The sequence below is a fragment of the Phaseolus vulgaris genome, chromosome 8 (genome assembly GCF_051622355.1).
Source record: "Phaseolus vulgaris cultivar YP4 chromosome 8, ASM5162235v1, whole genome shotgun sequence".
NCBI lineage: Eukaryota > Viridiplantae > Streptophyta > Magnoliopsida > Fabales > Fabaceae > Phaseolus > Phaseolus vulgaris.
Genome location: NC_143505.1, coordinates 55,783,842 through 55,809,970, shown reverse-complemented (window position 1 = coordinate 55,809,970; position 26,129 = coordinate 55,783,842). Strand labels below are relative to the sequence as shown.

Sequence of the window (26,129 nt, the reverse complement as noted above, 5' to 3'; positions counted from 1 at the left end):
GTAATTGAACTGGTTTTGTTTTATAACCAATCACATATGGTTAAAGTCTTATATCCCTCATATTTCAAGGCTTATACCCTTAAGTTTTATGGGCTATTTTTTTTTTTCTGATGGATAAATTCAGTTTGTTCATGTTTGTAATCATATACTTCTAGGGTCCTTTTGCAGTTGTATAGTTTTCTAGTTTGATTACAAACTTTTGAGAGGTTGGATAATACTCAATTTATTGAGAGATATGTGCTGGAAAGTATGATATCACAACTTTTGCTTTTCTGTTAAATTTTTTTAAAAAGATTGGAGTTTCCATAGTATTTTCATTTATATTTATATTATTCTTTACTACGGATAAAAAGTCATATTGTTCACCACCTTAAGAAATAGTTGAGAGACAATGCCTAGTCATTGAAAATGCTTCATTTGTAATTCCATCCATTTGACAACCATCACTCAATGTAACACAATGCACTAACATATTTTAATCCTTATATAAGATATTTAAAATATTTACAAAGAATAAATAGATATAGACAACATTTAAAGTCCTATTCCCCATGTCCATATCAAAAGCTTAATACTATTTATTCTAATTTTGGTTACAAAGCAAAAATAGATAATCTCTTTTCAAAATTACAAAACTTCCTTTTTCTATTACAAAAGATTGAACCGATCACAAAAAATAATATTGAGAATCAACTAATAGGTCTGGTCTACAAAACGACTAAGTCAGGCAATAGAAAATTAGAAAGGAAGATTTGTGGTACATTAGTATTGCTATTGCAAGATGAGAGGGGAGAGCTTTTTTTTATAAGACTACCTTTCAGTCCAAAAACAATACGAGTTTAACATTATTTTTATGTGACTGAGAAGGATGGTCCGTGGAAAGAAAGAAATTCTTGAATCTAAATATGGAGGCTGGAGAAATTTGCAAGAACAAAGGAGTAATGCTAAGGATTCCAGTTGGTGGAGAGACTTGAAGGGGGTTTGGGGGATGGAGGATTGGGGTAAATCTTTTGAGAATTGTTGCGAGTGGAGAGTGGGAGACGAGAAGGATATTCTGTTTTGGAAAGATGTTTGGGTGGGCAATGAAGATCTGAAAAGTAAATTCTCAAGATTGTTCTCTTTGTGTGGTAATAAAGAAGGTAGTTTACAGTCTTGTGGGGAGTGGGTTAATGATAGATGAGAGTGGAGGTTAATTTGGAGGAGAGGTCTGTTTGATCGGGAAATGTACCAAGAAGTCCAATTGTTACCAGAAGTGCATGGAAAGACCCTATCATGAATTCTGTAGATAGGCGGGTTTGGAAGGCTGGTAAGGATAATGGTTTCTTGGTAAAATCTGCCTATGCTCTTTTAAGAGGCTCTGTGGAGGGAAAAAGTGTGTTTGTCTTCTTCTGGAAGACTACTGCTTTGCCCTCAGCACATATTATCGCTTGGAGGGTGTTGATTAATTCGATTGCCACAAAAGCTAACTTGCGTGGGATTTTGGTGGATACCAATTTATGTAGTTTTTGCAGGATGACTGTGGAGTCGACAAAACACATGTTTTTTTATTGCAGGATTGCCTGGTTAGTCTGGAATCAGTGCTATACATGGTTAGGGATTGCGTCGGTTGACCATGTTGTCCCAACAGCTCATTTTTTGCATTTTAATTTGCTAAATGCTCCTGTCCAGGTTAATATAGTCTGGAATTGTGTTTGGATTGTTGTAGTTAGTGAATTATGGAAGCATAGGAATAAACATATATTCCAAGGAGGGGTGATCGATCCTTTGGAAGTGTTCACTTTGGCACAATTAAAGGCTTGGTCCTGGATAACTTCTAAAATTGTTTCTCCTAGTTTTACTTACTCTGAGTGGTGCATTGATCCTAGAGCTTGTATGTTTTCAATAAAGTAAGTTTTTATAAGAGTTACTCCTTCGGTTGGGTTGTTTGTTGTTCTAAGCTTCTGTTGTTCTTTTTGCCCCTTGTTGTGGGTGCAACGAGATTGTATTGGGTTTGGTTTTGAGTCTGTTTGGATATGTACGGGTTAGATTTGATTTTATACGGGTTAGTTCTGATTTTGTATGGGTTAGTTTTTGAAATTGTACGGGCTGTACGGGTTTTTTAGTGGTAAATCTGTTTGTCTCCCTATTTGTTGGTTTGGGAGACCAGAGAAATTGTCTCATTTTTTTTAGTATGTATAAGGGTTGAACCACCCTTAAGTGGTTCCTGTTATTCCATCTTTATTGCTGATAAAAAAAATAATTATGTGATATAACAATGCATGTTCTTGGGCATATACACTCTTTTTTCTAAGTTTGTAATCCATGACTAGGATTTTAACTCTGCATTTGAAAAAATTTACACAATATCTGCTGTTGCATCCCTAAACATTACATCATTTCCTATGCTCCAAATTTTTCTGATAATTGTCATCCACATAGTTTTTCAAATTCTGTTGCTATTTTTTCTTAATCCTGATATGTTGATCTGATAAAAATGCATAGCTACTTTATTTGGTAACACACTTGCACTATCTATCCAATTATAACATAGATTTGAGACAGATATACTGCATTACACTCAAAGAAGAGACGATTTAGAGATTCTATTTGGTTATTACAGAGCATACATTCATTAGTACTTATTTGAACTCCTGTTTTATATAAAGTATCTCTCTAGTTGACACTCTATTTGCCTACCTCCCTATTTCATATATTGTAGTCATTTTCGATATGGAATGTCCGTATACCCTGTACCCTGGGTATGTATTAGCTAATTTGGTGCATTGAGTATAACTATCGTGTCATAATCTAATTTTGTCCCCCTTACCTACTTTCCATTTGATGTTGCAATGAAATCAGGGATTTTCCTATTCTCCTTCACCTACATTTCTAGAGTCTCTCCATCTCCCATGTTTTTATTCTAATGTTTTTCTTTCATAAACCAGATGTTTCGATTGCATATCTCCATTTTCATTTGGATATTAATGCTTAATTGAATAATTTAAAATCCTAATATTTAGACCACCTAAGTATTTAGATTTATTATTTTATTACCCTCTACATCCATCCCAAAGGAATATTCAAAGATTCTTTGAATGTTCTTAATTTCATTTGTGACCATTTTAGAGATTTTGTTGAGAAATTTAATAAAGTAAATTCCACACTCAAAAGTGAGATATTTACCTCCATCTTGTCACTGGTAGCTTCTTCTTTATTTTTTGTATGACACTTTCCCACAATTTAGATTGCCTAGGATTTCCAACAATCATTGTTCCTAAATAAATAAAAGGTATATTCATTAAGGAACAATGTAGGAAAGGTGCATTTCTGTCTAATTGGTCTTTAGTAACTGCAATTCCACTTAATTTACTTTTAATGAAATTAACTCTAAGTTTGAGAACCTCATAGCATCTCAGTATTGCTTTCCATTACCATATTTTGTATACTATCTTAGCACATAAAAATGATATCATGGACAAATTGTAGTATTTTTAGTGTTGTAATCCTTCTATTTCACTTTCTTCTTTTAAATTCAATTTGACATATAGCTCTGCTTGCTTGTACTCTTCACAGCAACACATAATTGTCATCAAGTTCATGGAAAGGAAGAAACTCTATACAGATTTTGCGTATACCTCTAAAATGAATAAAGAAGACAGTTTACCGTGTAACCATTTCTCCTTACGGTAAGTTTTTTTTTTTTTTTTTTTCTCTATGTACTTCTAGTTTAATTCTTGTAAGATCAAAATTTCTTTCACTGAAATAAATGTAATTTGTTTTCTTGTTTTAATTTTCTTAATATGTTTCTGTTGGTAAAGGAGTGCACAACATCATTAAATAATTTAATTTCTTAAATTTTGTAAATGTAAGATATAAAATTACTTCTTTATTTTGGTAAAAAAATGTATAATATATAATAAGTAAATATTGTTGAGATATAAATTTGATTTTGGACCTGAAAAACACAATTTTTATAAATATTTAATGCAGAGATTTTGGAGAAGTATACAGTATATTTTTAAGGAAATAATTTATATTTTTTTTCATCAATAGAAAGAAGATTGTCACATATATGTTAGAAACATTCAATACTAGAAAATCATTAAGTAGAAATCAATTTTAGAGAAAAAAATAGAAATGTAGAGTTATTTCTATTATTAATAAAATTTATAAACTCGTTTCTAAATTGAAATATAATTAGTTGTCAAAGTTTTAGCTATATTGACTAAAGTATAGAAATTACTTTAAATACCAATAATTTTGTTAGTCTCTAAAATAATATTTAATTTATTCAATACGATGACTAGTTATTTTTTTCTCTAAAATTAGTTTTTATTTAATAATTTTGGTATGGTGTATGTTATATTCAAATTAATGGATAGGAAACAAATGACCCAGGCCAAATGCAGTTCACCATTTTTTTTTTCTTAATAAAATCTTTTTTATCAATAAAAAATTAAATAAATTAAAAAAGAGATAATTTAAAAATATTTCAACTCGTATATAAATACCAAGATGTTGTTACCACCGCTTAAGCTTGTTAAAGATACCTTTCACACTTTCAACAATACACAACAGCACAGACCCATTACAACAACCCAAAATGCATTAGCAACAGTGACGACTATTGATTGTTTTTTCAGATATAAAGTAGATGTTTTTTTATTAGAAAAAAAATATATAATGGAGGTATTTAAGGGATACCTCAACCTATATACATGAAGCCAAACACTTGCACACTTGCCAGGCATTTTGAACACTATGCTCTCAGACGCTTCGTCTACCTTCTCACCCTAAAAACATAATAGACAACTGCACCTCCTATACCTAAATGGACCGTAGTCCTCCCGGCCCCTCTCAGCTGACAAACCTCTACCTTTTATTATTTTTAATAGACCTCATACATACCAGAGGTTCAAGACATCAATCTGAGTAGGAAAAACATGTTAAACGTACCTTCGCAGTTATCCACGACCAGACCTCCAATTGTGACATGGTGAAAATTTCAAGGTGATCAATATGTCCATTTTTAAAAATCTTCTTATTCTTTTGCTTCCACAATTCTTCTACAATTGCTATCCACACACAAGACCAGATTTGGTTGACAGTTTCACTTACCATGACCATCCGAAACTGTGACAAATGTGTTTTAGGGTCTTAATGAATCGTTGATGCCAAACAAACTCACTCATAGCACTTTAAACAAACTAGTCAAACTACCCTGCAAATACAAAAAAGGTGGGATGTTGTTTCCTCTTCCTCCCCACACATACAACACGTGCTACTTCCCAAAGAGATCCCCTTATTCACCAAATTTACTTTAGTAGCAATTTTATCCTCAAGAACCCGCCATGCACTCAATTGAGTGGATGGTTGTGCCTTAATCCTAAAAAACCCTTCATACAAAGTTGTTCCTCTCCCCTGGTCTTCGTCTTTTAGAACTTTATACACAGATTTGACTGTAAACTTTAATGTATCACTTTCTTTCCAAACCCACCTATCATCCTTATCCACTGTGATGTTCTTCCCCAACAACATAACCAACTCTTGCTCCTGATTCTTTTCACACTCAAACAGATTCCTTCTCCAACCTAGCTTCCATACCCACTCTAAATTGTTGTTCCATTCCCCTCCTTGCCTCAACCTATAATCCTTGCCAAATGAAATAGAGAAAAGCCTCATAAATTTATCTTTAAGATTCTTGTTTCCCAACCATTTATCCTCCCATAGACTGATCTTTCTCCCATTCCCAACCTCCCATGAGAGGTTATCCTCAAAATCACCTTTCCACTCCTCAAAAATTCATATTTTCTTCAAATCCTTCCACCACAAAGAGTCTGACCTGGTTGTCCTTTGTGTCTTTAGGCTTCTCCAACCTCCGTACTTCGATTCCAACACCTCTCTCCACAACCCTTTCTTGTTTGTACCCAACCGCCATAACCACTTTCCTAAGAGAGCGACGTTAAATTTTCTTAGCTCTAGCATTCCAAGCCCTCCCGTCTCCTTTGATTCACACACTTTTTTTCCAAGAAGCCATGCTATCTTCCTGCCCTCTAACCCCCATCCCCATAAGAAGTTCCTCTGAAGTCTCTCTAATTCCTTGGCCACCGTAATTGGCAATCTGTATAGCGACAAGTAAAAAAGCGGTAAAGAAGTAAGCATAGATTTAATCAGACACAACTGTACTACCATTGATATGAACTTTCCTTTCCACCTTCCCAACCTTTTCCTTACTCTCTCCACCACCTTATCCCAAAACTTTCTTCTTTTATGACACCCCTAACTAGCATCCCTAGATACTTGAAGGGGGTTTTCATTACCTCACAGTTCAAGATAGTTGCAAAACTTTGTAACATAATCTGACTACATCCCACCCCTCCTATCCGACTCTTCATATAATTGACCTTTAGACCTGAAGCCATCTCAAAGCAGTTAAGAGTGACCTTAACGACAAACACACTTTGAGGATTCGCCTTACAAAAAAATAGAGTGTCATCCGCATACTAGAGCATATTCACCTTGCTTATCGTCGACAGTCAAACTCTCTAAGAGCTCCTTTTCCTCTGCTTTCCTTACCAACCTGGCTAACCCCTCTGCCACTATTAAGAAGAGAAAAGGTGCCAACGAATTTCCTTGTCTCAACCCCTTCCTTGGTTTAAACTCCTGTGTGGGATTGCCATTAACTAACACAGAGATGGAGGAAGATTCAAGGCAAGCTCTTATCCATTCTATCCATTTCCCATAAAAATCAAGCATGTGCATCATATAATAAATAAAATTCCAGTTAACAGAGTCATATGCCTTCTCATAATCTACCTTGAAAAAGATACAACTCCTCCTCCTCCTCCTCCTCTTTACGTCTTCTAAAACTTCGTTGGCCACTAAAACGTTATCCATCAGACCCCTACCCTCCAAAAACACATATTGTCTGAAGTCTATGACTCTGTGAAGAACCTTCTTCAATCTCAAAGCCAGGACTTTGGAAACAATTTTATACAAGCATCCCACCAAGGAAATAGGCCTAAAATTATTCAAGAGTTGGGGGTTATCCACTTTAGGAACAAGAGAGATAAATGAAGCGTTCACCCCCTTAGCCATCTAGCACTTTCCTCAAAATTATTCACAGCTCTTATGACATTCGTATTGATCACATCCCTGCAATACTTTATGAACCCAAAATTGAAACCGTTGGGACCCAGGCTTTTCGAGCACACCGCATTCTTTATCTCCTCTTCAAAAATTCTATCCATCAACACATTGTTGTCTTCTAATGTGATACTAGTGAAATCAACATTATCAAGTATGACCTGGTGTCGGACGTCTGCGCTAAACCTGTCCTTAAAGAAGTCTTTAACATTTTCCTTAACCATCGTTTGATCATCAAACCATCGTCCGTTTTCCTTCAAATCACTGATCCCATTTCGTGACCTTTTCCACTTGATAACTGAGTGAAAAAATATGGTATTTAAGTCCCCCTGTTTCAACCATCTCTAACGAGCTTTTTGTTGTAATAGAACTTCTTGAATGTACTCATTTCTTCTCTGTTCTACCAGTAGCATCCTCCTTTCCTTTCTTTCTTCTTCAACTATATCGCTCTCGTCATCCCTTTCATCTAACTCTTGAATTCTCCTAAAAATATCTTCCCCCACCTGATTTATGTTTCCAAAAACTTCTTTATTCCACACCTTTAAATCTGCTTTCAGCTTCTTAAACTTTTCCTTGAAACTTTTCCTTGAAGACGAAGATCCCACAGCCCTTTAAATCTGGCCATTCATCTAACTATTCCTTTAAAACTAAAATCCGATTCGATTCCTCTTTTTGCCATCCCATTCATTTTGTACCACGTATACCTTAAAGTAGATATAGAAAGTGTAAGTCGTACTGTACCATGTATACCTTAAAGTCGATGTAGAAAGTGTAAGGGCTATTTTCTTAGCTAGTGTTCTTACATGTGAGCATAACATAACTTACTTTTTTAATAGGATGAAACCATACCTTAAATGTCTTATTTAAATTTTTTATTTTGTGTTGATAAAAAAGATCAATAGAAAAAAGAAAATAATATATATATAGCGATGGAGAGAAATATATAATAAACAATCCCTTGCAAATCCTTTCCATTATCCAGAGAAAATGACCAAAATAACTTGATTTTCCAACAACTTGATTTTTCGCTCCCAGATAATTGATTTGATTAATAATCTTGCCAGTAGCCTTGACCCATTCCATGTTGTGTTGAGAGGCTTGCCTCCAATGTCTGAATTCCAAGTGGTGCGGAGAGGCTTATTTAAACAGGAGATAGATAGTTTCATGTAGTATTTTGCATTGTCTAAAATATTTAAATAGAGTAATATTTGTTGAAAAAATATTTTGAATTAAAAATGAGTTGGACAAAGATCATGGGTTTTTGTAAAAAAAGAAAAAATATGACTTGGCATGCTAGGTTCAGAATTGAAACACTTGTTCATTAATAATGCAGGGCTTATGTTGCTGAAATGCGCCAAAAAGACTTGAACATAGGATTACCGTTTCCAATAAATGGGTCTGAGACACAACCATCACTTCCTCCACTAGTTGTCAAAAGATTCCGATCATGGAGTTGCAATTTATGTTGTGGAGAAAATGACTTTAATATCGGTGATCAAAGTAACCAAAGGACATGCTGTGAGGGAATTCAAGAAACTCTTACTGACAAGAGTGTTCATGCAAGAAATGAAATTCATATTCACAGAATCATTGACTTGACTGCCGATACTGATAGCAGTGAAACTCATCATATGCAAATAAATGAAGAGGAAACGAATGATGCTGAGGTTTCAATTCATGAAATAATTGGTAACTTCAAAATCATCACTATAACGCTATTTTGTTCAATATTTTAAAATCTTTGGCTTGATGTTCTCTATTTTCTCCAGACCTTGATCCTGATTCGGAGAACGATTTCAGTCATCAAGTATCAAATAATGTTTTATCTTCTGATGTGTCTCCAAGCCTCATCCAAGAAATCCAAGCAAATGAAGAAGGTGAGTTAATTTATTCAACTAAATCAAATGTACCATATTCATAAGGTAGTTTCTTTTATAATATAGCAATACCTTTATTAATCCAAATAACATTTTTTATTTCAGTAATTTTAAAGTCCCAACTTAGAATAAAAGTTTCCTCTTTATTTGAGACAGGCTTTGAAGGTAACGTAGCTTGTGAGTATGAAGGAGAGCCTGTTGTTAACAGTGTCACAACTAAAGATAAAAGTTGTTCAAAGGTCATTAACAAAGGGAAGCAGATTTATGAAGATAGCCAATGCATGCAAGAATTAAGAAAATCATGTAAACTGAAAGGAAAAGCCCTCCAGATTACTGAAAAAGATATTGTGCCTGAACACACTGCTGAACAGTTACCTCAAGAGTTAGTTACTGAAGATAATGTTCATGCAGGGAATAGTGACGTGAATGGAGAAAATGAAAATGATATTCAGGATCTTCATCAAAAGAAGTCTTCCAAGAAATTTAAAAGGATGCGCTTACTTAGGGAAATACTTAGAGAAGATAATGAACCAATAGCTAAGCAGATCAGAAGAGGACCAACACCTGAAAATACTTCCAGTAAGTCTGTAGACTCACAGAGACAAGAAACTATCATAGATAAGGTGGTTGGTGAAGGAGACACAGAAAAGTTGGAAAAAAAGGGTCAGCCAGGAAGAAAGAGGAAGTTACTTCTAGACGAAGATGAAGATGAAGATGGAGATTATGCACCATTAAGTGATTTCAGCCAAAGGGTTGAAAATAGAGTTTCAAATATGCCTTTATGCATTGGAAGTCCTTTAGCACAAGTTGCACCAAATGAAGAAAGATTGGAAGAGGAACTACCTCTTTCATCAAATAGTTCCCCTCAAACTTTGATATGGCCTATCGAAGAAGGCTCAGGTGAAACTGATTCTACTGAAGAACGGAGACTTCCTTTAACTAGTGCTTTTTCTAGAGAAGATGGAAGAGTTCATACTGAAGTAAGTAACAATAAAAGTCCTTTTTTTTCTCAATTTTTCTTTCTAATGAAGTCTTCCATAACTAGAAAATTGCATGATAGTTAGTTTTCTTAAAATGGCTTAATTGTATTTTAAGATTTTTTTTTTTTTTTGGAATGCTTGTAATAGTTGTTGTGTCACTTGTCATTTTCAAATACATTGGAACTATCAAACTTAAGGTATGATGGGATATTGATATGATAGCAGAGACTAATAGATGATTCATCATGTGCTTCCACGTCCATGGTATTTCTTTTTAACAAAAAATTAAATGAATAAAAAGGAGACTATCCCAATTCGTATACAAGTGACAAGAAGTCGTCATCATGTGTAGGATTAGACATCTAAAACATACCTTTTCATCTTTCAAAATAAACAAAACAACACTAACCCATTATAGACCTTACCTGTTTCAAAGCATTACACACCTAGTTCCCTTCCTAATAATTCTAACCATAAACCACATCTTCTTTTCCATTGTTACATAACTGAACCATCTACAATACCTAAACTCTACTTCACATAACCACACAGATTTGGCTTATGCTGCAAAAACTAGGTTTAACAACAAAATGATGCAATGACTTGGCCCTCCTAGTTAACCAGAAATCTGCATAACCTCTGCCTTTGCAAAGATGTCAAACCATGCTTCCAGCCTACATCACCCTTATGAAAACTCTGCAGCATCCGTTTTACTTTAGTTAGGGTTTGATGCATACGACAAACAGCCAGAAAACATGACCTGTTGTACCCAAACATAGGCAAACACAACGCTGAAAAGACAATGACAGAAAGCACAACTGAGTTATATTTGATTTTCAAAAAGTTAAAAAAACTCTAGTCTATCTCAGCACATATCACCTGTACCCTTTGTAAACTTGCATCAACATCTGCGGAGTTTTGAGTTCTGCAATAGAGGCAGAACCATCAAAACCATAATTTTGCCTCACAACAAAACCGCAATCTACTACCCATCTATACCCATACAAAATAAAATGGATTTGCCGACATCATCTCATAGACTGCAAAGCCAAGACTTCCATACACCTCACTCCAGCTAGCATGTCCTCCTTCATAACTGCTTCACTTAAATTCAAGATCGCTACTGACACACACTCACTCAATCTTCCTTCGTCTTCCTTCTTCCAGAAAACCTCTCCATAAGAGTACTACTTTTGCTGCATAAAGATTCAGAATCCAGCCCTTTTAAAGGGCCCTGAGCGGCATAATTATCCAGAAACAGTTCAAAACCTAATTTTCACTTTCTGATATCTTCTTTGCTCCTCCCACTACTGTACCTTCGTACATGGACAACCCAAATCACAAATTTTCTATTCACATTGTCATCCCTTGAGCTTGATTCACTTTGAGTCCACGCTCAGAATGATCTGTCATTACTTTCACCATCTGCCTAACCCACCCATCTCAGGCTTCTTTTGACCACCAAACTATACTTCCATTTGCATCACCCCTCCCCACTACATATGACTTTTAATGCATTGGATAGGGTTTACGTACCAGTCTGAGAAGGAATAATTGAAAGAGAATGTCTTGTATTTCATCTACATCCACGATCTAAGTTGTTCCACGTGGAAAAGTTCTTTCGGCATAACCCCTTGCTTGAAGATGACAATATTTCTTTGATCCCAAATACCTCTCACCACTGCTGGCCACACACCTTTTCAAAACAAATTCTGCTTAAAACTCGTGTTAAGTGGAAGTTCTCAAAATGACTCTTCAAGTCCATATTTTGTACAAACAATGCCTACCCAATTAAAGCATAGAGACCACACTTGTTGTTCAACGGGGCACTCTAAGAATAGGTGTTGGGAGGACTCATCCGAAACTTGGTAGAGGATACATGCAGGTGAACTAATCAACACTCCTTTCTTGATTAAACTAATACAGGTTGGAATTCTATCCAGTAGAACCCTCAGGAAGTAGTCAAGACCTTGGGCATTACTTTGGTTTGTCACAACTATTTAAACACCCCATTTAGAGGGTCTATGTAGAAATTAGCCAAGCACTCATAAGCTGATTTCACGGAGAATTCTCTTATAGCATCCCATTTCCACTAGCACGTCCTTTGCCTCCCTAATTAGAGAACCCCTAGATATAAACCTGAACATTTCTTCTTCTTGCACATATTTCCATTCAAATTTGGCCTTCCTCCACTTTAATCGTCAATGTCATACTGAGTCTTCCCATTCACCTACCTCGCTCACCATCAACCCCTGATCCACAGATAGAGATTACAACCTAGGATACGGAGTACTCAAACTATTTCTACTAACCCATACGTCTCCACAAAATCTAACTTTGTCTCCACATCCAACTTTCTATTCCAATGCTTCTTGGAACCACTCATCTCCTTTCCCCTTGTTACATACTTTAGATAAGTCTTTCCACCACCACGATTGGCATTTCAGAAGAGGTTGGCTACGACCTGAATCCAAGCCATATTTAGATACTAGAATTTCTTTCCACATCCCTTTTACCCATCAGGCACCACTTCCATTTTGCTATAAGGGCTCCATTGAACTTTCTAATATCTTTAATTCCCAATCCGCCTTCCTCCACTGGTTTGCCCAAGTTCTACCACCTTACCCAAGAGATTGACCTATTATCCTTATAGGAACCTTCTTGGATACTGATGATTCTATTACAAACTAACTTAGAGCTTTAAAGAAGGATAAGTAGAAAAGGGGTAAAATGATGGTTTTTGTATAAGGGTTGGGTCACCCCTGAAGTGTCCCCTTTAATTTATTTTATTCTTTGCCGACCAAAAAAAAAGTAGAAAAGGGGTAGAGCTGTAAAAATTGATTTGATTCAACATATTCTTCCCGCCAACGATAAGAATCTCCCCTTCCAAGCATTAAGTCCAACACTAATTTTGCTCAAAATTTACTCCCAAAACTGCTTCTTCCTTGGGTTACCTCCTACTTCTAACCCCAAGTATTTAAAAGGAATCCTAATTAGAGAGCAGTTTATAGATTTTGCATAAACTTCAAGGGAATTTCTATCAACATTTATGCCTGCCAACTTAGAATTATGGAAGTTAGGCTTCAAACCAGAGACTAGCTTGAAACACCTTAAGATAGCTTTTAACGTGAACACATTAGAGAAGGAATCTCCACACATAAACAAGGTATCATCAGCAAATTGTAACACGCAAACTTCCACCTCATTCCTCTCCACCACCTTCACACCTCCAAGCACGTTGGCCTTGACTGCTTGTCTAACTAGCCCTGCCAAGCATTAAGCAACAACAATAAAGAGAAATGGGGCTAAGGGGTCTCCCTGTATCAACCCTCTCGATGATCTAAATTCCTCCATAGGACTTCCATTAACTAGAACTGACACGGTCGCAAACTCCAACCAACCTCTTTTCCACTTAATCCATCTATTATGAAAACTTGGCCTATGTAACATATCAAGTAGAAAATCCCAACTTACCGAATCATACGCCTTTTCATAATCCACGTTCAAGCATAAACCACTCCTCATATACCTTCTTATGTCCTCAATAACCTCATTAGACACAAGAACATTATCTAACATCCCTCTATCCTTCAAAAAGGTTGATTGGCTTTCATCAAGAACTGGCTTTCATCAAGAACTGTAAGGAGCACCTTGTTAATACGACAAGATAACACCTTAAAAATGATATTGTACAGAGAGCCCACTAGAAAGATAGTATGTATTGATCAAGATTAGAGGGATCTCTCACTTTCGAAACCAAAACTATGAAGGATGCATTACAATCCATAAAGGAGAAACCAAAACTATGAAGGATGCATTACAATCCATAAAAAAACGACTTGTTTCATGGAAGAATTGCACAGCATCCACAATATCATATTTAATAGTGTCCCGGTAATGTTAGTATTATACTTAAATCTTATATTAAAAAAACTCTATTTCTTTTCACCATTCTATCGTAAATAATCTGTTACATTATATTATCATATGCATGTGTTCCTTCACAGGATAACTGATAGTTTCTCTACATCATTTAGTTAATACTTTTTATTTAAAATATGTTTGTTGTCACTTTTATTTAAGTAACATTTTTTACTTATTTTATTATTAAAAATAAATATCGTAATCTTATTTTTATAGTAGAGCTATTTTTTAAATTGAGTATTTGAATTTTTATTTTTGAAGTTAAAAATGTTTTTCAACGTTAAAACATATTTGTGTGATTATTCTGTTTTATTCTTTTTTTTTATTTACTTATTATTATTTTAGTAAGTGATCATTTTTGTATATCTGGAACAAGGAAAAAGAATTACTTCTGATATTCCAACACCATCTTCTTGTAGGAAATTGATGGCGCCACTAGGGCAGATAACGAACTCGTGGCTTTAGAGGCGTTACTAGAAATATCTCAAAATAATATGTCAAATGTAGAACCTGAGTCACAGACTGATCAGTTGAAGGAAATGAATTTTGATCATTCCACTGACCGAGAGATGCTAAATGGAAAGATTGGTCGTGGAGTATCTATGGACTTGAGTGTTGCCACAGGAGGCAGTGATCCAATTCTCCAGAAGCTTAAGCTTAATCCAGGTAAATCTTCAAACACTAAAATGGATATAATTGGTTCATCTCAGACCTATGGTTCCCTGAAAGGTAAGTTGTCTGGAAAATCACATGCTCCAGCAATCTTTGGTGGGAACTTCAATGGCCCTTCTCCTTGTGACCTGCTTGATCAAGAAGAAACTTCAACACAACATTGTGGTCATACTCGTGAAACTCCAGTGTCCCTGAACAACAATATCTCTGAAAGCTTTTGTGGGACGAACAGAAACCCAGCTGATTCAACTCCAATTGAAGCAGGGAATCCCTACATGAGGGAGAAGAAAAAAGATGAAGTGCGAAAGAGGGTTGGTGGAGCAAAAAATTGCAGCTCATCTTCCAAGAAAAAGAAGCCTAAAAAGCCCTAGCTCAATTGGAACCATTTCCCATTCTGGTAGCTTTATTACATTGTGTTTTTCTTTATTAGACCTGGATTTGCATGTTGAACTTAATTTTAGATTTCTGTGTTGAACGTAATTTTAGAATAGCTTATGACTTCTTAATTTCCGTGTTGAGGCTTCTTAGATTCTCAGTGGGATGTAATTCTAAACTGGGTCTGAATAAACCATAACTTCTCAAAATATTTTCTTTTTTTAAATTCAAGCATGAATGTTTGCTTTAAAATTTAATCACATTTGGATTTAGAATTACATTCCATGCTATTCAAGCATCAACTGCAGATTATTCATGCAACCGATAGATATGTGAAGAGATGATCTTTCCATGGATATGTATATATTTAATTAGCTTGTGGTTTCGGGATGTGAGCTAATTTTAAGTTAAAAAAGAAATTTATGGGAAAGACTCAATTTATGGGATTACTACATAATCCAAAGGGTGTTAACACTACTAGCATTAAGAGAAAATCACATTGATCCGAATATGCAATGACATACAATATTTTGCGTATATAAGCATGGAAGAATAGAGAAACACCTTTGTTATACATATTAACCTTTATTTTTGTGTGTCTTATTTATTTTTGTGTGTCCTAGTGATGCATGTTCTTGGACATATACACTATTGTGTTTATGAAAACTTTGTTATATTCTCTAAATCTATAACCTATGTCTAAGCTTTTAACTAAGCAAATATTTTCACCCCATCTGTCATTGCACCTAGTATATTACGTTATATTTATGCTCCCACAATTCTTTTATTAATGACATTCATGTTATTTTTCAAATTCTCTCATGTTATTTTTCAAATTTTTTATATCACAAATTTACTCTTTATTATTTATATTTATTTTTAAACTTATTACATTAAAAATTGTACAACTCTAAGAATTATCAAATTATCATTTTTCTTATATTTATACCTTTATGTCATTTTTCAATCTTGTCCAATGGTGATATATTTGATTCTCCCAGTGTCATCCATTTTGATTTTTTCTTTTATAATACCTCATTTAAAACTGATTTGTTTTAGCTATTTCTTCTCTTTTTCCTTTGTTCTTCATTTAGCCCACTTTATTCATCTCTTAGATCTAGTTCCTTGATTTTGTGGAGAAAGTGAATTTTAAATATTTTCTCTACCATTATTTTATCGGATTATTAAAGACTTTTACTCACATTAAAATACCAAAACTTACCAACTGTTTGCAAAAACGTAGCTAGGTCGATGGTTTAACCGTAATAATTAATTATTGGCGTTATAGAACATTAAGGTCTTTTTTTTTATATATATAGCAAAGAGTAAAATAAATAAAAACTTCGAACACCTTCTGAGAATATAAAAATTTTCTTTAAGCCAAAAATATTTTTAAAGAAATTTACCTAGGGATTAGAAACATGTTAATGTATATATTTTTTATTTTCTTTTGTATCATTATTTTGTTTTATTCTATTTTGAATGTACATATATTTCTATATGGCTATGGGCCTATAATTCAATGGAATATAATAAATGGTTCATTTTTTGACATTCAACTCACCATAACCTCATTGGTATACGTATGAGGTTGGGGACATGTGTAAGGTCATGGGTCTGGTCCGATGGTTGGTCATTTATGTGTCGTTTTTCGATCTGTGTATCTAACATTATGAGAAAGTACAAGTCAAGGAATCTCAATTAATTAGCCTTAATCACTCAATTAAGACAGAATCATGGGTAAAGACGAGAAGGTTACAACTCGGTCTATATATACCAGATTACGCTCTACAGAAAGAATTATCTAATACATAACACAGGGAGTACTTTCAACTCATATTTTATATTATACTCATTATATTTGATGATCTTACTGACTTGAGTATCAGAGTATCTTCTGCAGATCGAGCCCCCTCAAAATTTAACCAACCTCCATTACACGATGTGCTTGAGAGACATCTCTCTTAGCTAGAACAATTTCTTCTAATAAAAATAAAATTTCTCTATTTTTCTATGTTTCCTTTAGTACTTATTTGTATTATTGTTATTAATTCATTCTATATTAAGTCAAGAATTATATAAATAAAAACGTTGTGATATTTTATAAATATTTAACATATATTATAGTATAAATAAAATTCGATAAAATTATACATGGTAGTTATTCTCTCATTTAAATCGGAAAGTTTAAGTAAAATAATTAGTAGAGATCTCTGTACGTAAATCATTTAAAGCACATGTTTTCTTATTTATGCTCTCTTTCTCACTTAAAAAGAGTATTATATCTTGTTTTAAGTGACTTTCTAGTTTTGTTATGAAATTCCCTGTCAGAATTTATGAAAGAAAAATGTTTTTATTAAACAAATATGTATTTATTTGTGATAAAATAACAAATTTGTGACAATATATTATTGCACTACTATCTATTAGTGATGGTGAGAAATTTGGTTCCATATACTCTGTGATGTCCGATTTTATAATACATACTCCATTATAATATTTTCTTGTTTTGTAACATTTTTTTTTCACAAATGATTTTATTATTGATCTATACATTTTTTTAATCAAACAATCCAAAAAACTGTGATTATATATAATTTCTAAAATAAAAAATAATATTTTTGAAATTTAAGTCTATATCCAAACACTTTCCATCTTTGATCTCTCTCTAAGGCTCTGTTTGGATTAGGGAGGGGATGTGTGAGGATTTGAGGGAGTGGATGTGTGAGGATGTGTGAGGAAAGTGTGAAAAAAATAAGGGTGTTTGGATTGGGGTATGTTAGGATGGATGTGTGAGGAAAGTTTATGGGAGTTTGTGAGTGATGTGATGGTTATGAGGGAATTTTAATTTTTTTTAAAAGTGTGAAATGTTACTTTACAGATTAATCCTTGCCTATTAAAAAAATTAATAATAAAATGAGTTGTTTTTGTTTAAATATGAAAAACTTTCACACATTGAGTAGATTTAAAAATTATAATTAAAAAAAAAATATATGTTAAATGTAAATAAGTATAATATTAAAACTATAATTAGAAAATAAAAACATAACAAAAATAAAAATAAAAACAGAATTTCGAATAATTTCTTTAAATATTAAACATATACTATAAAATGTTTTTGTTATATATATTTTAAACATTGTACATTCAAATGAAGCATTGTGATACATTCAAATGAGGGTAAATTTGGAAATAAGGGATGCTGACATGGTTTTCCCTCTACATCTCTTCATTTTGAGGGGAGAGAATATTTACTGTTCACATCTTTCACTTCCCTGCACATCCCTTGATCCAAACCATGGATATCCACTCACATCCTTCCTCTTTGAACAGTACATTCATTGAAGCAAATAAGTGTGTGTGAGGATTTGAGGGAGTGGATATATGAGGATGTGAGAAGAAAGTGTGAAGAAAGTGAGGTTGTTTGGATTGGGGTATTTTAGGGTGGATGTGTGAGGAAAGTTTATGGGAGTTTGTGAGTAATATGATGGTTGTGAGAGATTTTATTTTTTTTTAAAGTGTTAAATGTTACTTTACAAATTTATCCATGCCTATTAAATTTTTTTAATAATGAAATGAGTTATTTTTGTTTAGAAATAAACAACTTTCCCATATTTCGTAGATTTAAAAATTAAAATTAGAAAATAAATATATATTAACTATAAGTATATATAATTTAAAAATTATAATTAGAAAAAAAATGTATTCAACAAATTAAATAAAAATAAAACTTCAAATAATTTCTTAAAATATTGAACATGCATTATAAAATTAAAAAATAAATTAAAAAATAAATCAGATCTTATATAAATAAAAGATAGTATTTTTTATTATTAAAAGCCATATAGTAATAAAAAAAATATAACGTAATTAACAATAGAAAATAATTTCATAAAAAACTATTATCAAATAAATTAAAACATAATAATTATAAAAAATATATTAATATAAACGCACAACAAATTAAATAAAAAAAACTTCAAATAATTTATTAAAATATTAAATATATACTATAAAATTAGAAAAAAAAAATCACATCTTATATAAATAAAAAAATACTGTTTTTTAATATTAAAAATCCTTGTAAATGAATGAGGGTAAATTCGTAAATAGCATATGCTGATGTGGCTTTCCCTCTACATCTCTTCATTTTGAGGGAGAGGATATTTACTGTTCACAAGTATATTCTCTCCTCCTCTTTCCTGCAAAACTCTGATCCAAACCATTGATATCCTCTCACTTCTTTCCTTGGGAACAGTACATCTATATGAAAACAAATAAAGCTCAAAAGAAAGAGAAAGCCTTAGCTATTTACAGTGATAGTATGAGCTGTTAAGGAACACAATTTTGGTTTGGGGTACCAACGAGAGCGAGGAATATGGGCAAAATGCGAAACATCATTCGTCTTTTCACATCTTCTTTTGACATTTTCCAGAAACTTCAATGAAAAGGAGATGTTGAAGAAAGAATCCAAGAAGTGTTCATCTGAAGGAGTCTCAATTTGAAAGAACAGAGGTTTGAGTTTGTTGAATTTCTTGATATTAGGAATACAGTAAAACTTGGAAAGAGGTTGAATAAAATTTGGATTGGAATAGAAAGATACATATATCAATATGGAGAAAAGTCTTATTTTATGTATCTTATGAAATCTTGACTTTTTTATACAGAGTTTAGTTTTTATTTATGTGAAAGTATTAGAATTAATTTTGGTAGTATTTTTGGGGGATTGTAAGATTTTTTTTTAGTCTTTGAGGTGTTGATATATTGAAATGATGTTATGTATAAGGTTTTTTTTTTAGCAATTAATAAATTAAATTAACAGGATATTTCATGGGTATCCACCCTATATACATAATCACAAGGTTACTTCCCTTATGGATTAGAACAGAACAACCATTTAATTTATTAATTGCTGAAAAAAAATATTTTTAAAATATTTTTATTTTATTTTATTTTATTTTTTATAAAAAAAATAAGTATTGTAAGCATCAAGATATGGACAGAGTGGAGAAATTTCCTAGCACACTTAAGCCTTAATTGTGCTTAATTATGTTAATTATGTACAAAGAAAAAATTCCTCTCATATGCTAGTGTAAAATATCTTTCAAATTTGTATGCCACATTTTAAAATCATTCCCCAGAATCAATAGGAAATGTTTTTTTTTTTACTTTACAACATTCATAGAATGTGATGTTGCATATAAAAATTGTTATTCAATGTATAACATTAAAAAAATTGTTCTTATATGTCTAACATAAAAAAAAATCTCATATTTGTTTATTCAATTTTTCTGTTTTTAAAATTATTTTATACTATACTTTTACTTTATAAATAATATTATTTTTAATATTTATTTTATTACTTAAATATTATACTTTAAAAAATTAATAATAATATATTTCCTATCATTATTTTTGTGTATTTTTATATTTATCAACTTATTTTGAATATTGTAATTAATATAACAAATATTTCATATATATTTAATTATATATTATTTATAATTAATTTTAAACTTAATTGAAAATAACTTGCGATATAAAATAAAATTATTAGTGCAATATATATCATATGAAAAACATAAAAATAAAAACTGAAAATTGTAATTAAAATAATTAATCTACCAATAAAGTTAATAAATATATCATTTAATTATTTAACTTTTAAAATAATGGGATTAACAACTCGTGTCTCTAAAATAATTTAGAGAGACAAAATGGGTAACAATAAATATTTAAATAATTACATAAATATACGCGTTAATTTTTAATTTATATTTATGATTATAATTACTTTAAAAATAAAAATATTAATAAACTTAGTATATTTATTTTTCAATTAAAATATAATTATATATTTATTTATATAATAAAATATATACTATATTAGCAATAAACAAATGCAAAAAATCTGTTTGAACATACAGGTAAGATCAAAAGCAAAATATCTGTTTGAACATAGATTCTCTGTCACAAAGGACTATGGGATTAGATTTGGAGCAGTTGAGTTTAATTCTATATTTAAAGAGGATAATATAAGTCTAATCTCATAAATTACAAAAGAAGTAAAGGAAGTTATGTGGTAATGTGATGGTCAAAAAAATTCGGGACAAATGGTTTTAATTTTAATTTCATAAAGAATAGATGGGAAGTCTTTAAAGAGGATATAGTAATGGCGGTCAGGCACTTTCAAGACATAGGTAGTATTCCTAAGGCTATAATGCATCTTTCGTTGCTCTTGTGCCTAAAGTATGTGATCCCTTAAAGCTTGAAAATTATAGACCAATATCCTAAGTTGGGGCCTTATATAAGATTATCTCGAAGGTGTTAACTAGTAGAATTAAGAAGGTTCTACCATCGGTTATTGATGAAAATCAATCTACTTTCTTGAAGGATAGAGGGATGCTAGATAGCGTTTTGATAGCCAATATGCTATAAAGGGTCTTAAGAGGAGAGGAAGGAGAGGTGTTTGCTTGAAAGTGGACTATGAAAAGGCTTATAACTCAGTCAGGTGAGATTTCTTATTTGATATGCTACAAATATTAAGATTTCATGAAAAATAGACCAACTAGATTAAAGGGTGTTTGGTGTCTGCATCGGTGATAGTGTTAGCAAATGGAAGCCCTACAACATAATTTAATCTAGGATTGAGGCAAGGTGACCCTTTTGCACCCCTTTTTTTTTTCTCACAGCAGTTAAAGGCTTTGTAGGACTTGTGAGACAAGATGTTAAGAGGAATTTGCTTAATGGTGTGAAGGTAGGTAGGCTTAAGGTTGAATTTGTTAGAATTAGAAGCCTTAAACAAAAAGGGGTGAATTGTTTTTGAAAGATTTTTGCAAGTATTGAAGGCAGAGTGAAAGGCTATGAAGAATCAATCAATTAAAATCTATTAAGCCAAATAGAAAACTAATTTTAAGTTTGATTCCAGATAATCAACTTGTTGTTTTCACGAAACAACCGGTTGTTTATACCAACATATTTGAAAAATCAAAGTTAAAACAGTTTAATGAGTGTAGGGATAGACAAATTCATAAAAGATGTTTATACTGGTTCACTCTTAACTAAGAGCTACATCTAGTCCTCAGCTAACCACTGAGAATTCACTATGTAATCAAACCTATATTACAAACCACACACCAAGAGTAATGATCTTGAACCCCTCAAGAACACACACCACTCTTTGGCAAAAAATACAATTTCCAAAACACCTTCTGAAATTGCACCACACGAGTACACACAGAAATACAATGCTCAAGGAAGAAAGGAATAAAATACACCTGGGTAAGGTTTCCATAAAAACAACTAGTTGAATTCTTGAAACAACTGGTTGAATCAGTTTGACAACAAAGTGAAAACAAAGTCAAGCTTTTCAAACTCATTTTAAAAGCCACTAAGTGTCAAACAATCGGTTGAATCGACATTTCAACAGGTTGAAATTTCACACTCTTTAGAAAACTCATATTTTTCAAAAGGATTAAGATTCAATTAACCTTGGATCATCCTAAAGCGTGGATTAACAATTCAAAGACTACTAGACACACACACAAAACTGGCAACAAAGTCTTCAAGCATTCCTCTTGTATTTGAAGACTTCAAAGCACCTTGTTGAACAAAATTATCTATGCTACAATTTGCAGATGATATCCTCTTTTTGTGTAAAGATAACTATCAAAGTGTGTTTATAATCAAAGGTATTCTAAGGTGTTATGAGCTTGCCTCTAGGTTAAAAATCAACTTTCATAAATCTAAATTAAAAACCATTGAAAGAAATACCTTTGAATGCTATACAAAGACCTTAAATTGTACACAAATGTCACTACCTTTAAAATACTTTTAATATACACTGAAATTATTTGATTCTATTTAAATAAATGGTTTTTAATTTTATAAAAATATGATCAAATAATAGTATAGAATTTTTAAAAAATATTTAATAATTTAATTCAAACTTAATTTTCTTGAGTTATATTGTACATTATAATACAATTGTAAGTCAGATTTATTTATTTTATTGATTAAATTATTTTGTAACTCTTAAAAGTGTTGACTTTAAATTGTACTTATGTTTCAAATTTTAATAAAAAAGTATTTATAAAATATTTTTTATTATTTTACATATATGTTGACGTTGTAGAATTATGTTCAATTACTTTTTTATTATCTTAAAAAATTCACTGAAAAACTATTTAGAAACTTTTAAATATTTTATATTTTGTAATTAGTGATTAGATATGTTTAACTATAATAATATAGTATATAATTAATATATGTAAAATATTTATTTTAGTTCAAAATCATTTTTGACATTTTAAAAGTTGAAGATCAAAATGTATATATTGTGTACTTTTATAGATTTTTTTATCTTTAAAATTAATATGATTAAATTAATTTACATATTTTTGTTTACTATTGTCAAAATAATTTTCATTCAAGAGGTAATTAGTGTTAATCAAATTAATAAATCTTCAAACAGTTTCTAATTAAAAACAATTATTCTATTAATATCCCTCTAATACTCTAATTTATTTATTTTCAATAAAAAAATCTAATTAAAAAAATGCTTTATAATTAAAATAAAAATGACAAAAAAAATGTCATACGAAACATAATTTAAATCTTTTATGTGATATTGGTTCCTTAGCGATTATTAGCTTCCTTTTTCTTCTTCTTTTTAACAAACTAATCATACATTGATTACTTTTTTCTGGCATGTCTTGAATAGACTAAAAATGAGGATTAATATTTACCTGTTAATTTTTTTGTTCATTAAGGATACTTTTAATTTATATGATATTATTCTTGACATTTATACAATATTCATGATCTAAGATGTTTTAGTCCTTATTCATTTAAGTTAGGCATAATGGGGAAATTAAATACTGCAGCGTTGACCTTGTTAGATTAAGCTTAGGCTTTCTAATTTATCTGCTTTCTGAATCAATACACATGGCTGTAAATTGTAATGATATGATAAACAGAGTGAATTAAGGAGAAACTTAACAGCAAAGAGGATGATGATAGATAGTAATAGCAGAAGAAAAAATCAGGATTGAAGACAACTTATTTGTACAGCAGATATTTAAGTATGCTCTTAAACTAATCAAAGATCACAGGCATAAAGTAAAAACCTATTGCTGAAACCTATCTCCTTGTGGTAAGAAAGGTGAGGAGAAAAGAGACAAAGCATGCATGCATGCATCTTTGCTGTCTTTCCATCCATGCCTCTCATAACATCAAGAGATTTTATTGATGAAATATATTATTAAGTACGTAGAATTGCACTCTCTCAACTCTCTCGCTACATCCCCATATTGATAATACCTATCACGGCAATCTTCCACCAGCAGGATTGTTAGGTAACCCACCGGCTACACCAGGAAAGTTGCCGAATCCAACACCACTACCACCACGACCACCAGGAAAGTTATTGAATCCACCACCAGGTCCAAATTCACCAGAACCGAATCCACCGGAACCAAATCTTCCATAGTAGGGGAAACCGTACCCACCACCATAGGGTCCACCGAAAGGTCCAGGTCCACCGAAAGGTCCACCGAAAGGTCCAGGTCCACCGAAAGGTCCACCGAAAGGTCCAGGTCCACCACGGTAGGGGCCAAAGTATCCACCACCACCGTAGGAACCACCCAAGAAGCCACCATCGCCAGAGAACGCACGACGATCGCGACCAGAAACTGGGAAGCCACCACCATGATTATTTATAAAACATAAAAAGGTTAGAAGGAGAGTTCCTTATGACCGAATGAAAAAGATTAAGAAACCCTTTATGGTAAACATATTGTATATTGAAAAATGTTTTAATGATATTACATAAAAATACATTAAGAAAGGCACACATATGTGTTTTTCTACCCAATTATCTCTTTCAAATGGTCATTTTGTTTTATGTATATATATATATATATATATGTCTGTGTGTGTGTTTTTGTGTGTGTGTGTTAAAAATCTATTAAAAAAATTATCTTTACAAAAACCTGGTAAATTGATTTGGAGTTTAACTCTCTTAATTTAATTTATGATTTGAACACTTTTTTATATGCATATATAGGTAGTAGTTTGCTTTGCAAAATTTGTGTAGTTGTTTATAAAATTTGAACGATAAAAGAAATCATATTGATAACATTTTATACTTTATCTCTTACTTTAAAGTTGCAAATGAAAAAAGAAGGTACGTAAAAGGATAGATAGCTCACTCTCTTTCAATTCCCTTGCTGCCACATCTGAGGAGAGGAAAAGGAAAATGGCGAACAGGGTTGGGATAAGTAATGATATCTTCCTTTTGAAAGCCATATTGCAATAGCAGATTAACAGAAAGGAAATGTGTTTAGTGTGGAAGGATGAGAAAATTAGTGAGAATGCAGAGTCATTATATAGAAGGAAAGAGGGAGAAGTTGGGACCTTGTTCTTAAATGGCGCCGTAGCGTACTCATTCAGACTTTATTCTCAACTTAAGAACCGAGTTATGTTCTTCATCACCAGCTAATCTTCCTTCTTATTTTCAATGGTAAAAAGTTCTAGCCTATGAAATTTAAGCACATTAATTAATTATTGTAGGTGATTACGTGTATGAACTTCATCAAAGTGGAAACTAGACACCTACTTATATTACCATTAGTATAAAATCAATCAAAGCAAAATAACATTACATGCATTTTCAGATTTCTTTTTGGGTTTAGTTGAAAAGTTGTATTGGGTTTAGTTGAAAAGTTGTAAGAGGTGGAGAGTATAGGCTGTTACTGCATAAGGTTGGGATACCATAAAGTTATTTTATTTTTTCTGATAAAAAAACGAGTTCTTTTACAATTTTTAGATTTATTTTCCAATTTTTTTTTAATAATTTGTGTATACTTACCTTTAACACAAGTCTTTAAAAAGAGGATTAGCAAAAGTTAAAATTTAATTCTATATGAGGTAAAAAACTTTTTAGCTTTTATTCTATCCCAATGTGAATAAGAGTTTCATATTTTTGTCATTGTAAAATAAGTTAACATTTTTTAATTGGCGTGTACAAGGGCTTATGTATTTAATAGAATGTCAGGTAAACGATCTAGTGGTGAATTTAAAATTAGGATTTAATGGGATTTTTTTAATAATAAAAATTAATAATTATTATCATTTATATGAAGATTTACATATATGTTCAAATAAAATTTTAATA

At 32.0% G+C, this 26,129-nt stretch overlaps 2 protein-coding genes across 2 annotated transcripts; one reads left to right on the top strand and one right to left on the bottom strand.

The window, feature by feature from the left end:
- The first annotated feature begins 8,474 nt into the window (after positions 1–8,474).
- Positions 8,475–15,015, top strand: LOC150025672 (uncharacterized). The gene is made up of 4 exons (XM_090294165.1): positions 8,475–8,814; positions 8,895–9,002; positions 9,159–9,982; positions 14,326–15,015. Exons 1-4 carry the CDS (start codon positions 8,475–8,477, stop codon positions 14,947–14,949), a joined length of 1,896 nt encoding a protein of 631 aa, XP_090150291.1. The 3' UTR covers positions 14,950–15,015.
- An 8,966-nt stretch (positions 15,016–23,981) lies between these two features.
- Positions 23,982–25,324, bottom strand: LOC137826426 (uncharacterized). The gene is made up of 2 exons (XM_068632384.2): positions 25,165–25,324; positions 23,982–24,645 (listed from the first exon to the last, which is right to left on the bottom strand). Exons 1-2 carry the CDS (start codon positions 25,259–25,261, stop codon positions 24,278–24,280), a joined length of 465 nt encoding a protein of 154 aa, XP_068488485.1. The 5' UTR covers positions 25,262–25,324; the 3' UTR covers positions 23,982–24,277.
- Positions 25,325–26,129: the final 805 nt, after the last annotated feature.